Source organism: Dicentrarchus labrax, unplaced genomic scaffold, assembly GCF_905237075.1.
Source record: "Dicentrarchus labrax unplaced genomic scaffold, dlabrax2021, whole genome shotgun sequence".
NCBI classification, from domain to species: domain Eukaryota; kingdom Metazoa; phylum Chordata; class Actinopteri; family Moronidae; genus Dicentrarchus; species Dicentrarchus labrax.
Genome location: NW_026136995.1, coordinates 334,528 through 354,141, shown reverse-complemented (window position 1 = coordinate 354,141; position 19,614 = coordinate 334,528). Strand labels below are relative to the sequence as shown.

At 40.1% G+C, this 19,614-nt stretch overlaps 1 protein-coding gene across 7 annotated transcripts in view; it reads right to left on the bottom strand.

Moving 5' to 3' along the window:
- Positions 1 to 398: 398 nt before the first annotated feature.
- Positions 399 to 19,614, bottom strand: part of LOC127361032 (potassium voltage-gated channel subfamily C member 1-like) — an 80,978-nt gene continuing 61,762 nt past the window's right edge. The window contains exons 5-6 of one of the 7 annotated variants that reach the window (XR_007884021.1): positions 10,264 to 19,261; positions 6,436 to 6,472 (exon numbers count right to left, since the gene is read on the bottom strand). Coding sequence is in view for 5 of the 7 variants with exons in the window: in XM_051395593.1 (XP_051251553.1) it covers positions 19,110 to 19,261 (152 nt within the window). In the remaining 2 variants the exon portion in view is untranslated. The other 6 variants (XR_007884022.1, XM_051395598.1, XM_051395593.1 and 3 more) reach the window with 6 other exon arrangements.

Here is a 19,614-nt window from a genome sequence, read left to right as displayed (position 1 = left end):
TAAGAGTCCAAATACCTTGTCCTCAGCTGCTTCAATTCTTTGTTTTTTTTAATCTGTCTCTCAGAAGACTCCCAACTTTACAGTACCCTGTGCTACATTATCTTTCCTTTGTTTCTGTATAAACCCTTACTTGCGCAGCCTTTAGGTAGCGATACACAATTTTGATTAAGGGTAATTCTGATTTGCAGTATTGTCTATTAACCGTGTTGGCTCAGTCAAATACCATTTTATTGCTAAACGTTTACATCCACTGTTTGGGACACTATAGGAGTCTTCTTGTATGCAGTCATTCTGCAGTTACCGCTGTATAACCAGGTTAAAAGTCTCTAACATAAAATCTTCTTGTTCGGCCCCACACCCCATCTGAGAGCCCAATGACATGAAGCCTGTAGCCCAACTGGTGCGTGCATAGGCTCTCTTTATGTTCACTGCATGCTTGAATACAAAAGCATTTATCGATGCATTGTTATAATCTTCATGATCATAATTCATCAGAATTGCATGTGTTAAAATATACAAAATATATATGATATGTAAACCAAAAACTACAGTTTAGCAAATAAAAGAAAATGCTGAAAGCAGTATAAATTAACAAACTTAATGACACTGACAGAAGTTGTGTTCACCTTGGTATAGCTACAGTACAGTACATGGTAGGCTATTATTATTTTTTGACATTTCTGAAGCTGTACTTTATACCTTTAGGAAGACAAGTGATATAAAATATCAGAATTGATACCTAATTTCATCCCATACAATACTATATTAAAAACAAAAAAAAAACCTGGAAGCAATGAGACCTAGTGCAGTGTGGAAGGACAGTAAGACACAGAAAATGACAGAGAAATCTACTTCCAGGCTTCAAGTAGCGTTATAGGGATCCAGATTTACATATTGAACTGATCATAATGTTCATTTGAAACTATTATTTGAAACTTTCCTGAAGATACATACTGCAGCATCATAACATCTCAACATTCCACCTCTCAGATTTTTGATACAGTGTATTCCTGAGATAGGCCCTGTTTTCTAATTGATTTTTGGCTCCCTGCTATTTATTAAGATTACCCCAGAATGATAGAGAATAGTGTGTATGTCCGAAGACAAACAAAATAAAAAAAATAAAAGATTCTGCTGTAGAGTGTGACGACATACTGTTATTTTGAACAGAGCATGAATACCAAATAGTAACCTTGTTGGTCCCCACAATGCACAATGTAATCAAACTTTATATCTTAGCAGCAGGGGGACTTAATCTGTTTCAGCCACGGCTTTTGCAGTTATCGGATTCAATTAATGGAAATGCTACAATTTATAATGCTCATTAAGCCACAAAATATGATTATGTCTGCTTTTCATACACGGTAGGACTTTAGACAAAAAAAAATGAGCTGAAACCATTTTGTGTTTTGCTCTGTAGAAAACAGATTGACTTCCTAGTGAGCTACCAGACCTTGGCTGAATCCAGATTTCTTGACTTCCCTGCACTTGCAGACACACAAACTTAACAGGCATGTTAACAAGTCCATTAGTGCGTAGAACAGTCCAAATCTGCCATTCATCAAGTGCGCAAAGGGCCTTTTCTACGGACTGTTTTACTGCCTTAGCTTAACTATGTACAGCAGCAGACCCAGCACATCTTGCATAAATTGCCTATGCCAGCATTAAGAACCATTTAGAAAAATAATTTGGGATGTGTTACAGGGTCAAGAATTCGTATCAATCAACGCCACGATACATACATGACAAGGGTGGACATTTGGATTTAGACCCTCTGAGCAAGCATGTCTACCTACCAGGGAGCTTCGCTGTGATATAGCCGTGGTTTGCCAGAATAAACTCTTTTAGTTTGATAGCCCTTATTGAAAAGCGTGAAGCGCAGCTGACGAACATGCAGATTTGACTGCAAATAGCTGGACAGTTTTCATCAAATCTTTGTTTTCTGTCATCTGTTAGCATTCTATGTAGGTTTTTTTAATAGGGAAGAAGCTATGAACGGGAATGTTTTGGTTTGATGTCCCTGGGCACAGATACCCAGACCTAAAGAGACACAAAATTACTATAAAAACAACACAATTTCTTTCTTTTAAGTAAATGTGTGTCTCGTCGTCATCATTCGATTGACCATAGGCCCCCCCAAACCCTTGGGCAACTAGGCCTGTGTCCGGTAGGGCCATTCAGCAATCCCTCCATGTCTACACAGTTTTACAACAATTTTGCCCGGGTGGTGGGGCCACATGGTCTCACAAACCAAATACAGAGCAATTAAAATAAATAAACAGCATCAAAAACTGGACATTAGTGTTCACATGAGATGAGATAATAAATTCATGGATAATAAATAATAAGTATCAGCACAATCCAAGTTGAGATAATCCAGATTCTAACAATTCACAGCTTTTTTTTTGTAGTAACACATCTGTCCAGTACCTGCTAGCTTTCAGTCCACTCAAAGTGCTTCAGCCACCTTTAAAGGCGTTTCCATTATTTCTATCTGTGTAATTCCCTCTGTTTATCTTTATCTTATCTTGTGACAAAATACTTTCCCCACCGCCCAGCAGAGCGTCCTTGCTTTTGCTGTTCCTGGTGATCAAGGTACTTGGCAAACCCTGTTTAAACACACAGAGCCAAGATGGCTGCCTCTCAACCTGGAAGAACCACCACCACCATCACCCAGGAGCTGCTGTTCATTCATCATTGCTGCTCTGGCTAATGAGCTGTACACCTGTGCATCTTCTGTCATCTCACGGAGGGAAATGACGCTCTGCTCCTACGTGGTGCCACACAATCGTTAAATGTTATTGCATATTACCTCGCAAAACCATTGCTTTCAAATCGGGTCACTTTTAAGACTAATAATTTGGAACGCCACCACCCTACAATTTGAATCATTGGCTGTCTTTGCGCAGTTTTCAGTCCTTTTATTTACAGGCTTATGGCATAGTTACTACATGTTTTAGGGCATTTCATATATGCTGGCATGTCAGCAGATTATACATATTCTGTGACAGTTTGTTATGTAAAAAAAAGTTTTATGGAATTTGAAGTAGTTTAAGTTTTAGTCAAAATTTTAGTTATAAGGATCATTTTTGATATTGTGATGACCTTTTTCTTCTCTTACTTCATTCAGTAAATACATACCCTTTAAACAACGCTACACTTTTATGTGACACCAGGAACACCACAAAGAAAGTGGTTATTTTCCTGAGCTATTTTGAAAACAAAGCATGACAGAAGGGGAGTTTTAACTGAGCGATACTGTGGCTACATTCCAGCTAACTCAAGTAAGGTTGATGAATCACCAATCCCATTCAACACACAAGTTATTCGCAAGTAGAAATGATCCATTAGTAAGAAATCCTTGAGGGACTGCCGTTCATTATGGGATCAAGTGATTCTCTGACAGAGTCAAAGGGCAGATTTGGCAAAGCTACACCATGAAAAAGCTACTGGAGAAAACATTTGCAGATGACATTCTTTAGTTTCTGTCTTCTGTTTTCCACGAAGGCCTTTAATCTCCTGAACCACATATTGTCTTTCCTTGTGTTTGTCAGGGCCATAGCTACCATTGAGAACATGTCACTTTGTCTCAGGAGTTTACATTTAACGATTGATTGAACAAGTTTTTGAGAGGCTGGTGCTGATATTTTTGGACTAAATTTGAATTTAGGCCGTAATTTCAAAAAACCTAAAGTCTGAAATATAGATGCATAGGACTAAAAACGCTGCTGTGTTAATCAAGCGTTTTCAAGTGACTTTTGGTTTTCTTTTCGATTGTTTTTAGGCAAAACATTAAATGCCTTACATGGACATAAAGTAGATTCAGAATTAAACACATGGCACCAGACCCATAATGTAGGGATTTTAAAAAAATATAATTAAAATGAATGAATAAAATGTGCAATTTGTCTTCTTATATTTTATTTCTTAGGTGGGTAAGGTGGGATTTTGACATTTTTGAAATCCCGGCTGTGGTCCATGCAAAATTAATGTAAACCTAACCCCATACCACATAAACAACTTCTAACCCGTAACCCTAACCCCATACAGCAGGAATTCATTTTAACCCCTGAGGGACAATAAAAAGTTTGATTCTTATGGAAAAGAAACAGACATAAATTGAAGCCAATGGAATACAATCCCTGGATGATGAGGCAGCCATCGTGTACCTTTTCACCTGAGGAAGGAAACAGACCAACCTGGATCACTGTATGGGTAAATAACCAATATCACTTGTACCTCCTGACTCATCCTTGACCCCAGACTTCAGATGACCTTTCTAACCTTGAGGGTGTGGTGTTGCCTTGGATGTCCAAGGTCAGGAAAAAGTTCCAAGGAAAGGGACAAGAGACATGTTCGATTCAAATACGCAAAGTCAATGACATCTCGGAGTGGACAGCACAGTTCAGTTCAACATCATTTTGATAGTCCTGGGTCCAGATTGTGACACAGACACACACAGCTGCCATTGTAGAGAGTTACGTATAAGGGTTCTGGTAAAAGGCTACAAGAGGAAGAAGAAAGAGAAGAAGAAGAAGAGGAGGAAGAAGAAGCAGAGTAGCAGCCAGGTGAGAAGTAGAAGTAGTAGTAGTAGTAGACGAACTTGTAGTAGCAGAATAAATACTTGCAGAAGTTGGGAGGAGTCTTCTTGGATTTTAGAGGGGTGGGGTCTCCTAAGATTTCTTAAAGAAAACAAAACAGGGTAGATGTTGCAACCCTTTTTTTCTTAATTATTTGTGTTTTGTCATTAAAAGCAACATTGAGAAAATCTTTTTTTTTAAACATAATCTTACTCTTTTTTTAAAATTTGTTGCATATAACATAATTTTTGTTAAGTTTTCATTTTTAAATTCTCAATTCCTAGCCCTGTTATTCATGGGGGAGATCAGAATGGCTTGCAGAAGTCATGCAGAATATTCATGCTGGTAAACAATGTCATAAAAATGCATTTCTAATTTGCAATCCTTGCCATTTTTTTTGTCCCTAGAATAGTTTCTCAAAGATGTTCTCCCGCTCCTGCTGAATACCTGCTTTCTTTAAAAAGCGTCTATCTTCATGCCCCACATCCCCAGAGGTATAGAGTGTATGGTCTGCAGAATCTCCTTCCCTCCCTCCCTCTCCCCCTCAAAGGGGGAGGGAGCTCCTCCTCATCCATCATGCCTTCTGAGAGAGCAGTTTGCTGCAGGAGATGCTGTTTTGCTCACATTAGCAGCCAGTTTGGGGGGTTAAAAAGTAGCTTTAACAACGATGATAAAGATGACTTTGCATTGACATTGCTGAGTGGAAAAAAAAATATATATTGGTCTCCCCCTTTCTCATGGGCTCCTTCCCTTCTCTCTCTCTCCCACTTTTCTTTAATCCATCCATTGTGTCTTTGACTGTCTTTCTTCGGGTTTAATTGGTTTCATTCATGCCATGCAGTTTTGCTAAAGAGGAGGAGCAGCGGCGTTGCTGAGATGCAGGGAAGGGGGAGGGCAATCGAGATACCGTAAATACTCGAGAGGGAAAGAGAGAGTGAGAAAGAGAGAAAGAAGGTCAATCACATCTTCGTTTTCAGTGACTCCTCCTTTTTTTTAAGCAGATGTTAGGGCCAGTTTTGTGTCTTTGAGGGATTTCTGTTCACCCCCAACTGGTACGTCCATCTATGTCTGTCTTTGGGTTAATTCCATTACTGAAACTAGCTCTCCGATCAGTTGAACTTGAAGTCCCAAGATTTCAACTGTCTCCCGGAAGATTCCGATGGTATCAAATAGACCGGATCATGTCAAATACATGTGATATGGCTGATGTTTTCTGATATGTATGAGTAGATTTCAGCCAGAGGTCCTGTAGCTCAGCAGAGATTAGCAGGGCAGCCCAGCGGCAACCCTGGATCAGACCCGGCCGGAGCAGTTAGACATCACAATGGACCACCCCTCACCTTGCATAGTGCTTTGAATGCCAAAATAATGGGACATCCAATTGAAATCAACAGTTGTGAATGCAGCTTATTAAATAAAAAGAGTGGTCAGAAAAGTGATAACACAACTAAATCACAAACAGTTGTGGACATAGAGGGCATCCTTGTTGCATGGTTTGCAAATCCAAGTCTGTCGTAGGCCCTCTGGCTGCTACGCTGGGAGCATCCATGCTGTGGTTTGCTCTGAAAACTCAGATCAAAAGAGGTGGAAATGTTTTTCTCTCCCATCCCGGCTTACATGTGATCATAAGCATTTTCTTCATTGCGATCGTCAGCGAGGTTTCATATGAACGCGTAACACGGAAGATGAAAATGTCCAAGCCAGTGTCAGTGACTGTGATGACTTCTACCTCTCATCTTCTTTTTTTTTCTCTTTCTCTCTATCTCCCTCATGTTTTCTACAGTGAATCCCGTTGGGGGAGATGGAGGAGCAGCGGTTTAAAGTTTATAGTTTTCCTCTTCTTGTAGGGAAAGGGGGTGGGGGTGGGGGGTGGGGGGTCTAGAAACTCAGCACTGAAAGGGAAAAAGAAAAAGAGAATTTAGTGAAGATCTGAAGTGAATAAGCAATGACTGTTGACCGTCAGACACCAGACCATGGCATAGAGTTTGATCATGCCCTGATCAAGGCTGATGAACAATTTGTTGTGTACAACCATTATAACATCATGATTTAAGTGAAAACACCATGTAATAGGTGATAAAGGCTTTAGATATTCCAGATGAAGCATTTGTTAACCAACTGATTTAACTATATCGGTTAGTTTGTTTCAGATTTTAAGGGGATTTAATAGCATCCAGGTCTGGTGCAGATCAAGGTCGAAGGTCGGTCTGCACATACTGTAAGGTGATGATGCTGGTGGGTAAAGTAATGTTTTCTTTGGTTTCATTAGAATGACATCTGCTCAGATATGGTCCTGCAGCTGGTAGCAGCAGCTGTTCACAAGTTCAGACTAGGATAGTTCTCACACAAGTTTACAGTACACATCAGTACAGGTTGCACCTCATGAATTACTTCTTACATAGAGATTAGTTGTTACTAAATCTTTACAGCCACTAACTGCCATGTGTAGCTAATGGAACCAGCTGTTAAAGCTAACTTTAGCTCGCTAATATCTGATGGTTTTAGAGTGAAGAGTAAAAAAGGTAGCCTATCTAGCCTATTTGACCTGAAACTTGATAAATGCTGTACATTTCACAAAAATAAAACAACATACCTCAAATTATGAAACCTTATGCTGATGATATTTGACTAATCGAGTAAATACCATCATGTAGGTTAGCAGAAGATAATTCCCACCCATTATAAACTGTATGAATGCTATTTACGCTGAAACACATATTTCTTCATCTATGCAGACATAAATGAAACAAATAGCTACATTTACAAAAGATATATCTTTTGCACCTCTAAAACTGTCATTTGGAAGCTATGATAGCTAGTGATGATAGACTGACTTCCTGTTTAGATAGCTGATAGCTGAATGGTCAGCACTATAGATGTTTTTACATATTACTAAGATCTTAACTAAGATATTTTTAAAGAAATCAGTTTGAAACCTAGTTGTAACTAAGAACTTACAACCCAATCCCGATCTATCAATATTCACCAATGAGATGGTTCCATTAAAGATTAACATTTTACAACTGACACTGGCAATTTTATCTATAGGACTATGAAAAGCCAGCCATCAGGAGATTTCCTGGGAAAAAATGAGCAAAGCTGACAATTATTTTACCCACCATCACAGAAAAATACAGTTTCAACTTTCATTCAGTTGTTTTGATTTCCATTTCCTCTGCTGAAAAGGTTTTCATATCTTTCTGAGGTCCAGAATGGAACCACATTAGATATGGTCCTGTTTCCCAAAAGCATCAAGAATGGGTAAGATCACTTTGTTAGTAAAACGAATATGCAATAGACAGTAATATCTTTTGGGAAATTTGAGAAAACAAGCTTAACTCAAGGTTTAGTATATAGTTCAACCACATGTCATGGTCTTCATCAGCAGCTGGAGTTGTCATAGAGTTGCAATCACGTGACCTAACTATAAACTTCCATCATATGTCAACAGGTGACAAGGGTGGAAAGTAAGTAAATGCATTTTCTCAAATACCGTGCTTAAAGGTCCAGTGTGTAACATTTAGGATCTATTGGCAGAAAGATTTTTTTCAATACCTTACACTGAGCTGTTTTTATCTACAGATGCCTAAATCTTCTGTGGCGACCTGCCTGTTGAATCACCATGTTTCTACAGTAGCCCAGAACAGACAAACCAAAACTGTCTCTGGATTGGGCCATTTGCTGTTACAATCTGCAATTTGACTTATTTCCACTAAATCCTACACACTGGACCTTTAAGTACAATTTGGAGAAATTTTTTACTTACAATATTATATTGGTACTCTTACTTAAGTAAAAGATCTGAGTACTTTCACTTACTTCACTGACAGGTGATGATGACTGAGGAAACTCCATGTGCTGATGAAGACAGTGGGATGTGGCTGAAGGCTCCAGAAAAAGGTAATATAATTTATGACATATGAGACACTAAATACAAAGCATAGTATTGTAAAGTTAACCACTAGCTATACTGACCATATGCCTGTGAGCAAGAGTGTTATTTTGTCTTTTAACTTCCTATTATCAATAAAATGTTTATTACACAGTTAGACGAAAAGATAGTCTGTAAATAAATCAGCTTCCTGATCAGCAAAGTATAAATCATCTGGTTTAGTCATAATTTGAATTTAAAAAGAATTCAGATAACGTTAATAATAATAATAATCACAGCAGCCATTTTGACATGTTGCCAGTGATACTGATTCAGGTCAAACAGAGTCAGGGTGCTGCTGTTGGACATGTTGGCTCACTGGAAAGGCTCTTTTACCCTACTACTTGATGTCAGAATGGCTGTTGGGAAAAAAATCTGTGAAAAATTCTCTGGATCCTCATACTTGAAGTCAGCACTGATATTTTTCAGCTGCTACTGCCACACACAGTAAGCTAGTTGAGCTAGATGTGAGTTAAATCATCTGGTATCTGTGGTGGTGTCAGGTCATACGGCTTCCTCAACTTACTTTTTACTTGTATTTACTATAGCCAGCAACAGTAACTGGAAGTTGTAGTACAAAACAGAAAACGAAACAAAGAAAAAATGGGCGGGCCACTAAAGGTCAATATTAATACATAGAATGTTTAGTGCTGGTTTGTCCATTGCTATGATATCAACAGATTTAATCCCATAGATGCTGTTGGAAAAGAGGCCGTGGAAGTTGATTTCATCTCCTAAATGAGATTGATAGTGTTAGCCATTGTAGAAACCCTTCTTTCTTTCAATACTGCTGCACAACCTTCCAAACAAAACCCTCTCAGGTTGTAGCAAGAACATAGATATTCAAAGACTTCTACAATGGCAGACTGCGTGTTCCTAATCTAATCTGTAGTTTCCAGTGGTGCTCCGTATAAAAGAGTCATTGGTACTAATGGAAACTGCAGCAACATAATACCGAACACCAAGGCAAGGAAATGATAGGCCAAACACACCACTGAAGCAAAGAAAAGACACATCAGTACAAAGCTCGCCCAGCCCAGCTGACATGCAAGTACACCGAGAACACAGAGCTTGAATGTGACACACACTAACGTTTCTCTCTGTCTCTGTAACTCGCACACACAGATTAAATCTGCAGAAGTCCTCGGGGGGCTGCTCAGTCCTCTGATATAACAAATCTTTGGATGCTAATTAAGAAGCTTACAAGACCAAGAGACATTAAGGTCACAAGCTAAGTGGAATCAAAAGATGTCAGAGGTCAGACCAGAGGACTGCAGCCAGCCAGGACTGGGCCAAAATCCAGACCAAGAGCTGAGAGTAGAGACATCTCAGTCCTGCACATGTACAGACCAGACCTTGGCCAAATAACAACGATTTTGAGCTTTTTGTTTAATCCCACTTCCATCAGACAGGCAGGGTTTTCTGCGTCATGTCAGTTCGTCTCTAATTCATTTAGTTTCACTCTGGTGCAGTTTGCGTTCGCCCGAATGACAAACTACAACTCTTCTGCACCTGTGTGGGATGAAACAAGGCATATAGCTAGTGTTTGTGAAGGCTGTTTGACCCAGGTGTGGTACACACAAAGGCTACACCAAAGAAAAAGGTAAGGAAATAAGAGTGCGGCACACAACACGAAAACACACAGAACATAAAACAAAATGTCACACCAACACAGAACCACACACAGGTGAGGAAACACAACACGAGGAGCAAAACGGTGCACAGGAACAACAGTGAGGTACACATTCTTACATGGGGAAGCGATTTTGCTTCGTTCTTTCTTTCCTCCTCCTCCTCCTCCTCATCATCACCACACTTTTCTGTCTTCCCCAAACTTTTCCTCCTCCATCTCCTCCCTCTGATGCTGCTCGGCTGACAATCCACTCAGAACACATCATTTCACAGCACATTCTCCCCTCCTCCCCACCTACAATACATCACTGCAGTCTTTTTCATTCTTTTAAATGTCCGTTCCTGTCTTCCTCCTCGGTGAAATCCAGTGTTTGGCCAATCTTTTTTTTAAAATCTTTTTCAGGTGCAATTCCTTTTTTGGTTTTTGCTGTGAGAGACTTCGGGATGGGGGGGATGGATGGGGGGGATAAAGTCTCACAGAAAGAGGGACACAGAGGGGCGGCACAAGGAGAAGACAGGAAGCACAGTTGGACAAGAAAAGCAAAATAGCATTTTCGAAGGAGGGGGGGCAAGAGCCACAAAACAGAGCACAGAAAAGAGAGGAGAAGCTTGACTTTTTTTTCCTTGTCTCTCCCTTTTACATACATATAATACATCTATGAGGAAACATGGGTGAACAGGAACACAGGGGGGCCAAAGGAGAGATTGAGAAAGAGATACCTGAGTTGTGAACGGATGGAAAGGAGAGAAACGTTGGCAACACGGGGCAACAGCTAAAAAACTAGCAGGATTAAAAGACTTTGACTTTTGCGGGGTGCCTCTGCAGTGTGGTATCTCACTGGGTAGTCAATGCAACCTCTTCAAAGATCTTTTGGGGCAAAAAACACAGCTTAAGATCTGTCTAGTTTCAATTGTAGAAACAAATTTGGTAAAACTATGAAGTGTTCAGCTGGTCCGAGGCTCATCCAGGAGATCCTTTAGCCATTACCACATGTTTTACATGGCTTGCTCGAGACCGGTGAAGACTCTCCACAATTTTGAACACAGACAGATCTCAGTCAAGGCTGGATTACCAACCGGGGATAGTGGGCCACTACCCCAGGCCCCAGACCTCACTGACCCAAAGGGCCAACTGTGTAGTAATAACTTTGTGATAATTTGATTAATTGCAAATTTGTTTGGTAACATGCACCACTAATCAACCCTGTGACCACACAGCAACACTGAGTTGATTTAAGTATGATTAGTGATGACAGAGCTGAGTTTATCCATGTGACATATGCTACAGATATAGACATTGAAACTGCAGTGAAAGGTGTGTATGTTGCTGGTATAGTGTCGATATGAACAGACAACTTTTTCACTGTCTATTTTCGCTGGGAACTGTGCGCAGGTGACGTCTTTTAGAGTTAGTCAGCACTAAAACTTCTTAGGAAGCTCAGTTAAACCTTCTGTGATGTGTTTTACTGTCAAAGAGGAAATAAAAGGACCAGCCAATCTAGCCAAGACTTACTGGTGTCACTGGATGTCATGATGTGATTGATAGACAAGTCACAGAAAAGTGGGATTTACATTCTGCTCTGATGGAAGTATTCCATGTTTACCAGAGAGAAGAATGATGACTCTCTTCCCCTTAGACTAACAAGTGCTTTGTACCTTCAAAAAGTAATTTTAGAAAAAAAATGGGCTCAGTCTTATAGTCGGCGTCTTATATTCCGACTGATTATGCATATGTGGTGAGTTTTCTTAAATAAATTTGCATTCAACCAAGGTTTGATCAAACTAACATGGAGAACCGGGATAGGGTGGCTTTGCTCAAAAGAGGGCCGTGGCTCAGATTTGCCCGGGGTCCCCCTGGCAGGTTAATCTGGCCCTGATCCTCATCCTTTGTGGGAGGTTGCATTGAATCATTGCATTCTCACATTGCAGAGGTATCCTTCTTCTGAACTCACTGCAGTTTAAATGCAAGTGTATAGAATAGGACAGGACAGAAAAAAATGGAAACGTGACATTGACAGGGTGAAGTCAGAAACTGAAAATGAGGAAGCAGACGAATGGTAAGTATGGACGGGGAAAATTTTGGTAAGGAGGTATCTTGGGAGGAGAAGGGTCTCTCCTCTCTGTTGCAGAAGAGGAGTTGAGACAATGATGGAAGAAGCTGGATTTTTTTTTTCATGTCTTAGCATTAGTTCACAGTTACTGCTTCTTTTTGCATATATCTGATAAGCGCAGGGCTTTCAGAACAGTTCTCTGTGAAAAGAGAAGCAAAAGAAAGAGGAAAAATAACATAAGCTACGATTGTTAATATGTTTCTCTTATCATAAGTCTCTCAAGATCGATAAGAAAGCAGCTATACAAGACCTACTAGAAACGTAACCCCTCCCCATCCTGCAAAAATAAACTTTCCCACCCCCACCCAGCCCCGTTACAGTACCTAACTTGGTCTCTTCTGACCAATAGCATCATAGCATTTTGGCATGCATAATGTCAGCCCGTCCCACCTCTTGCATTCAAAAAGGTGAAGATTTTTTGTCCTGCATGCTTTGTTAGTGCATATGTATGCGTCTAAACACACACATCCATACACACTCTTAGTAGTCTAAATGTTATATACACATTCATTAAGCTTGAGACTAAAATCTTATCAAACCCCCTCACATTATTAGTCATATCAGTATCCTTATTGCTTGCAATGGAAACCCATGCAGATTCATCTTCAACACAAACTTTACATATGTACATCATCGTGACAAAAGCGACCAATCAGCAGTGGCCTTGGGGAAAGTGACGGACACACTCAAAACAAGTGGACGTTTGGGAGGGTGAGGATAAGGAGAGGGTGAAATGACAAATGACAGACAGGCTCAGTAGAGGGACAGGAGTGTGTTCACATCTATGTATGTGAGTGTGTGTGTGGGGTGCGCGTTTGGGGTTTAAATTATTTTCCACCAGGAATATAATCCTGAACTCTCTGTCGATTAAAACCTCAAAGTCATTCATTCACACATAAATCAGGATTCAGTTGGACAGCTAACCAGGAAACAGAAAACCTTACATGACCCCAAATCAGGGTCATATAAGGTTAAAGAATAGCTTGATATTTTCTGAAAGAACACTTTCTGGCTGAGAGTGAGATGAGGAATCGATATAAATCTCAGACAGAGCCTGCGCTACAAGGAGATTATGTTAGCTTAGCATAAAGACAGAAAACGGGGAAAACAGCCAGCCTTGGCCTAAAAGTTCCAAGAAATTATGACTAACACCTCTAAAGCTAAATAACATGTATGTATGTTTATTAGAAGTGTATAGAAATCAATTAGAGTAATGTTTAAAGTAAGTGAAAATTACAAGTTGTAGTTGTAGGGGGATTTGATGTCACTGTGAGGGTACTCATTTTTTTAAACAAATTAGATAAAACGTAAAAAAAAATGTTGCATATGGACAAAGCGAGGCAAACTGTTTCCCCCTTCTTAAAGTCTTAAATTTAAGCTAAGCTAATTGCTTTCTGGCTATAAATGTAGCGCACACATGAAATTGATATAGATTTTCTCATTTAAATCTCAGCAAGATTCAAAAGAATAGCTTGATATTTACTTTTTTGCCAAGAGTAGGATGAGTAATCAATATATATCTCACGCCTGTGCAGTACTTAGCCTGCGCTGCGTGGAAATTACGTTAGCTTAGCATAAAGACTGGAAGCAGGGATAAATAACTAGCCTGGGCCTGAAAAGTCCTAAATATTTGTTGACCAACACCTCTAAAGTTCACTAAATAACACAGTGTATCTCTTTTATTAAATCTGTACACAAAAGGATTTGTAATTAATGAGCTTCAGAAGTGTTGGTGTAATATTTTTGAATTTGGACAGAGCCAGCTAGCTATTAGGTTCCAGTCTTAAATTTAAGCTAGGCTAATCAGTTTCTGGCCACAAACGTAGCACACAGACATGAAATTCATATGGATTTTCTCATCTGAGTCTTAGCAAGAATGTCAATGAGTGGTTTTTTTCCAAAAACGAATTATTTAAATACACAATTATCTGCTCCTAAGACAAAGTCATTTGGTGCTCTCGCCTCCCAACACTCCCAGCTTGAATGTAAAACAGTAACAGGAAGGAGACAACTCAGAGCACAGAGACAGCTTTTTCCTCATTCCCCACATTTAAGTGGCTCTTATTAAAGGATATTCTTGACTAAACAGAGTTCACAGAGTAGTTGGTGAGAGTTTTTCTGTTTTGGGAATCTAACACAAATCAAGAGGAATGATTTTCTGCCAGCTGAAAGCTCTTTGTTACTTTCTGGTGGGAGATAAGGAAGGTGAGAGCAAGAGATAATGACCGGGGATTTCAACAGAAACCTAACCAACAGACACATAATTACTGTGTACAAAAGCATGACACGGTAGCTCTGAAAGTAAATACATTTCTGCAACAACAGAAAAATCCAGTTTCATCATCATCATTGATGAAACTGAAAGTTTATAGTAAAACAAAAAGAAAACAACATTTATATTGAGGAGAAACAAAACCCTTCAAAACAAGAGTACACCCACTGACAGAAAGATGATATAATCATGTGATCACACACAGACTGTTAATTATAAACATCAAAACAAAAATGATATCATTATTTATCCCTTTCTTTCTCGCAGAAGCATAAAGAAAAGAAAATGTGTTTTTCCAAATTGACATTTGTGCATCTTAGTACAGAGGTAGATGCAGGTCCGGGCACACACACACAAACATCCACGTGCACTCTTGTCACGTGTGCTGCAGATACAACATATCTGAACAGAAACACACAGATCCAACCGCCGCTGTCTTGTTTATCTACATTGCATATTTCTATGTTTGTATGCTGTCTCTTTTGTCATGTTCTCTCTCTCGTCTTTCCCGTGTGGCGTTTGGTGTCCGCTCTTCCTCTACCACGGGCTGTCGCTCCAGTAGCCGTTCACAGTGCCTCCTACTGAGCGGCCGCAGCCGAAACAAAGAAGAGATGGACGGACAGAAGAGAAGGGAGGGGGGAGGGTTGGGGGGGTTTAGGAGGGGCAAAAACAGGGAAAGAAAGAGAAGCCAAAAGGGGATAAAACTAAAAATATTGCCACTGGCTGCTGAGTCACACTGGAGTCAGTGCAAGTAGTAACGCTGTTGGCGATGGTAGTGGTGGTGGCGATGGTAGTGGTGGTGGTGGCGGTGGGGATGATGGTGGCAGGATGACTTGAGGAAAACCACACTTCTCATGCTCAGGCTGAGCTGTGACTACTTTGTCAAGATAAAGAAAAACCCAACTGCCCCGCCACCTTAAAGGAAGAGTTCAACATTTTAGGAAATATGTTCTTTTGCTTTCTTTCCCAGATGTGAGACGATACCAATCTCATGTCTGGGCGTTAAGCATGAAGCTGGAGTCGGGACACGGTTAGCCTAGCTTAGCATAAAGACTGGAAGCAGGGGAAACAGCTTGCATGGCTCTGTTAAAAAATACATCTACCAACAAGTTCCGATACAATTTTTTCCTTCCTGATACCAATACCTGAACTTTGTGTATCGGCTGATTATGAGAATCGATCCGATAAATGTAAAAAAGAAAAATATAGAAGTGTTTTACTTTTTAACAAGCATATTGTACAAACCCTGTATGATTACTATCACTGTTGTATGGCCTGGCTGAGGATAAACCCTTTGACAGAGTCAGAGTAGGGCAGATCATGACTTCACTACACTGGGGGAAAAAAGCATAGGGGACCCTGCTGGGAAGTAGCAGGATCCCATTTTGGTGCTAATATGTAACATGGTATTGGATCGCTGCACAGACACGCGTACTGGCAGATACACGATGCCACATTTTAGGCAGTATCAGAGGAATTTCCGATACTGGTATCGCTATCGGAACCACTCTACTACCAACTAAACCTTTTTCCCAGCAGCCATTTTGACATGAAATAGTAAGGTAAACACAGGTGATACCAATGATGCTAATTATAGTTCTGTTCCATTCAGCTCAACTTACAGGAAAGGCTGCACTAAATGGAACAGAACCTTAATTAATATAATCGGTAACACGTGTGTTTACGCCTCCATTTCATGTCAAAATAGCTGCTGTGAAAAAGGTCTATTAACACATAGTAACTTGTACAGTCTATGCACAAACAGAAATGTAAAGAAATATGTGACATAATGTTGTCTGTTTGGGCTACATCTCAACAAACAACACTTTTCCACTGGATATTGAGCGGGTTGCTAGATAACAGGTTAATGAGCATGTGTTTTTGCTTTGTAAAGGTATGATGGTAGCAAACCTGGCAACCTAAATGTGGCAACAAGACCCATGTAAGTGCACACAGTTACTGCACCCGGCTGTTGTTATTTTCAGTGCCTATAACCACAACTTGTCTTTGTCTTTACATTTCTGTTTGTTTATTCTGGACGGATCCAGACTGGCTTCTGCCCCCTGCTGCCAGTCTTTACGCTAAACTAGGCTAACCACATCCTGACAGCAGCTATGTGCTCGACATGAAAGACATGAAGGTGGTATCACTCTCGGAAAGAAAGCAGTCTTTGTACTGTTCCTTTAGACCTTAGTTAAACAAAAGCACGACAAAGAAATGAGAAGTGATCGTCCCTTTCTTCGGGCTTTGCAGCTCAGCCTTTTGCAGACCGCTACGGTGAGAGCGCATGGATAGCAGGTGAGGAGTGACGGTGTGGTAAAGATCGGACCCTACCTCTCCAGTTTCCATGACAACATCTATACTGGAGGTCTTGGTGAGGTTAAAGGTCAGTTCATGATGTATGTTCACCTACATTTTTTTTCTCGCTTTCCTATAGCTGCTTTTGTTCATTTATTTTAAGAAATATGTTTCATGCACCAGCTCTGCAGCGTTAATCAAGTGACAGCCTAAACCAACTCTGCTTTTTATCCCACCCCGATTCCCTTCCCCTAGCATCCCATAATCCCCTTTGACAGTGATTCCCAACCTTTTAGCCGGAGACCTCTTAAAACCGACATACCGTAATTTCTTAAATCAGGGCCGTAGCTACCACTGAGGACCCTGAGATTATGTCCTCTGTGTGCATTATGGAAATATTACATATTTATAGCTTGGGGCACATTTACATTCTGCAGATAGACAGCCGGTGGATAAATAGGCAGATTATAGGCTGAATGAAATGTACCTTCTTTTCAGCATTTCCACATTAGAGTTGTACTCACAGCAGAGAAGAGAAGGCTGTGAAGCTTTCTTACCTTCATACTGGAAAATAACATTTAGAGACAATGCGACAAATAATTAAATTACTAAAATATTGAAAATATAATTATCTTTTTTTCTTTTTTATTTACACATTATATTTTTTTAGCTGAGGTGGAAATATTGGCACATAGATAAAGTGTTTCATTGTCTGACTCAATGTACACAAAGCATGTGATGCAAAACTTCACTGAACCTTCCAGTGAAGAGCTGAAAACATCCGATCTGTGTGGAGCGATGAGGAGGCTGTAACCTTCCTCACATAAGGGTTTTAATTACCTGTACAATGGATATATTCAGCTTAATGTTCAATTCCAACTACAGCAAATTAAAACAGGAACTGAAAAACCACTGAGGCTTCTTACTCAGATGTGATGACACAAATAAAAGCAGGGCGAATAAACGCATGTCTTTAACATTATTATGTTTTGGTTCTATCTGTAGCTGATGCAAATAAAAGCCACTATCTGCAAATTTACAGTATGTCTCCCCTGGTTACTTTTCAGATTTTAAAACCTTTTAGGAACCTGTAAAGGTCCAAAATCCAATCATTTATGAGAGAAAAGAGAGAAAAATGTTGTGTTTCCTGAATATATTTCACCTAATTTAATATCTCTCAGCTGCTTGTGGTTTATCTCGTGACTCCAGTGGGGTTCCAGGTTGGGAACCACTGTCCTGAGACCTACATCCCACCCTGACAGAGACATTCACACCTCTTCACACCTGTTCCCCCCACTGTCCATGGTATAAAAAATAATTTCTCATCGAATCCTCCTGCAGCACATCGTGCAAGTGTTGTTAGCAGAGTGTTTAGGGTCTGAGCAGAGTCTGAAGCCTGAGGAGGAAGCAGGGGGAAGAGGAAGAGAGGATGCTGCTGCTTTCATAAGCTGCTTATGGAGGTGATGAACTCCCTCTCTCCTCTCTCCCTGTGCTAAAGGGACACACTGTGTGCACACGTGTGTAAGAGAGGTTGTAACACAAAGAACTGAACATCTACGGCCTACATGGCTTTTTCTTTTTTTCGAAGGTGCAGAGGTGCTACAGTTTGGGGTATTTCCTTTTCGGAGATATGCTTTTGACTTTTAAGTGTACAAAAACTGTTTTTTCTGTCTACTTGTAGGTATAGCGTATGTTCTTATTCTGGAGAGAGTAAAAACATGCATGCTGCAGTAATATGTGTGTGTCTATGTGTGTGTGTGTGAATGTGTGCATTCTGAGGCTTACTATTAGAAAAGTCTCTTATTCGTAGCTACTCTTAAGTATCAGTCTTAAAGCATTGAAGTGCAAGTGCAGTCGAGATACAGGCAAGAAGTAGCACAGGGAAAGCTAGAGGTAAACTAACTCAACTATCATATCAGTCTAAACTAACCTAGACTCTATCCCTGTTAGTAAGGCAGGTGTGTTAGTGTGTGTTTGTGTATTTTAAAATACATTTGCTTAAGCGTCTATCTCAGTTTAATGGGTAAGGTTTAGCTATTCTGTGGTTTTCAAATAGGACCCTCTAGTGGCTAGAAGAATTCTTGTTTCTATCAAGAAGAAAACATGTGAGTGATGGTAATGAAAGAGCAGCTAGGATGGATCAAATGTCCATGAGACACTCCTTTCATGTTGATGCTTTTGTTTCTTTCGCATGTTCCCCGGGAAAAAAAGAAGAAAAAGAAATTCTATTTAATTGTTGCTGTTGTTGTTGACCCTTTGTTGTTTGTGTTTCCCTGTTGGCTATGCTACAAGATGGAGGGGATGGGGGAGTGACATCGCCTGAGGCCAGGCGGCTCGAAGGGCTCGAAGGTGGAGTTGGTGATGGGGGTGAGGCGCAGCGGGGCGCCCGTCATCCCGGAGATATTATTGAGGCTGCGCGACTTCTCATAACCCGTGGCTACATGAAGATGAAAGGGCAGAGGTTAGACGGGGTTATGAAGGGTCATTCATATGAGCAAATGACACAGTCAGCAGTGATGTTTTCATGATATGGTAAAAAGATGAAATGTAAGGAATGTGTTTTATTGGATGGAAATGCATTTTTTTTTTATGACAGAAAGTATTGTGATGGTATATTCATTTATGTAATGTAATGGCAGCATTGCACATCAGAAATAGCAAATATAAAACATTTGTTACAGTTACAAGCATTTGTAAATGAAACAAAGTTGAAAAAAAAAAAAAGAAAGATAAAATAACTCAAAACAAAACCAGCCCAAACCAAGTAAAATATTTCAGACCAAAGGAGGA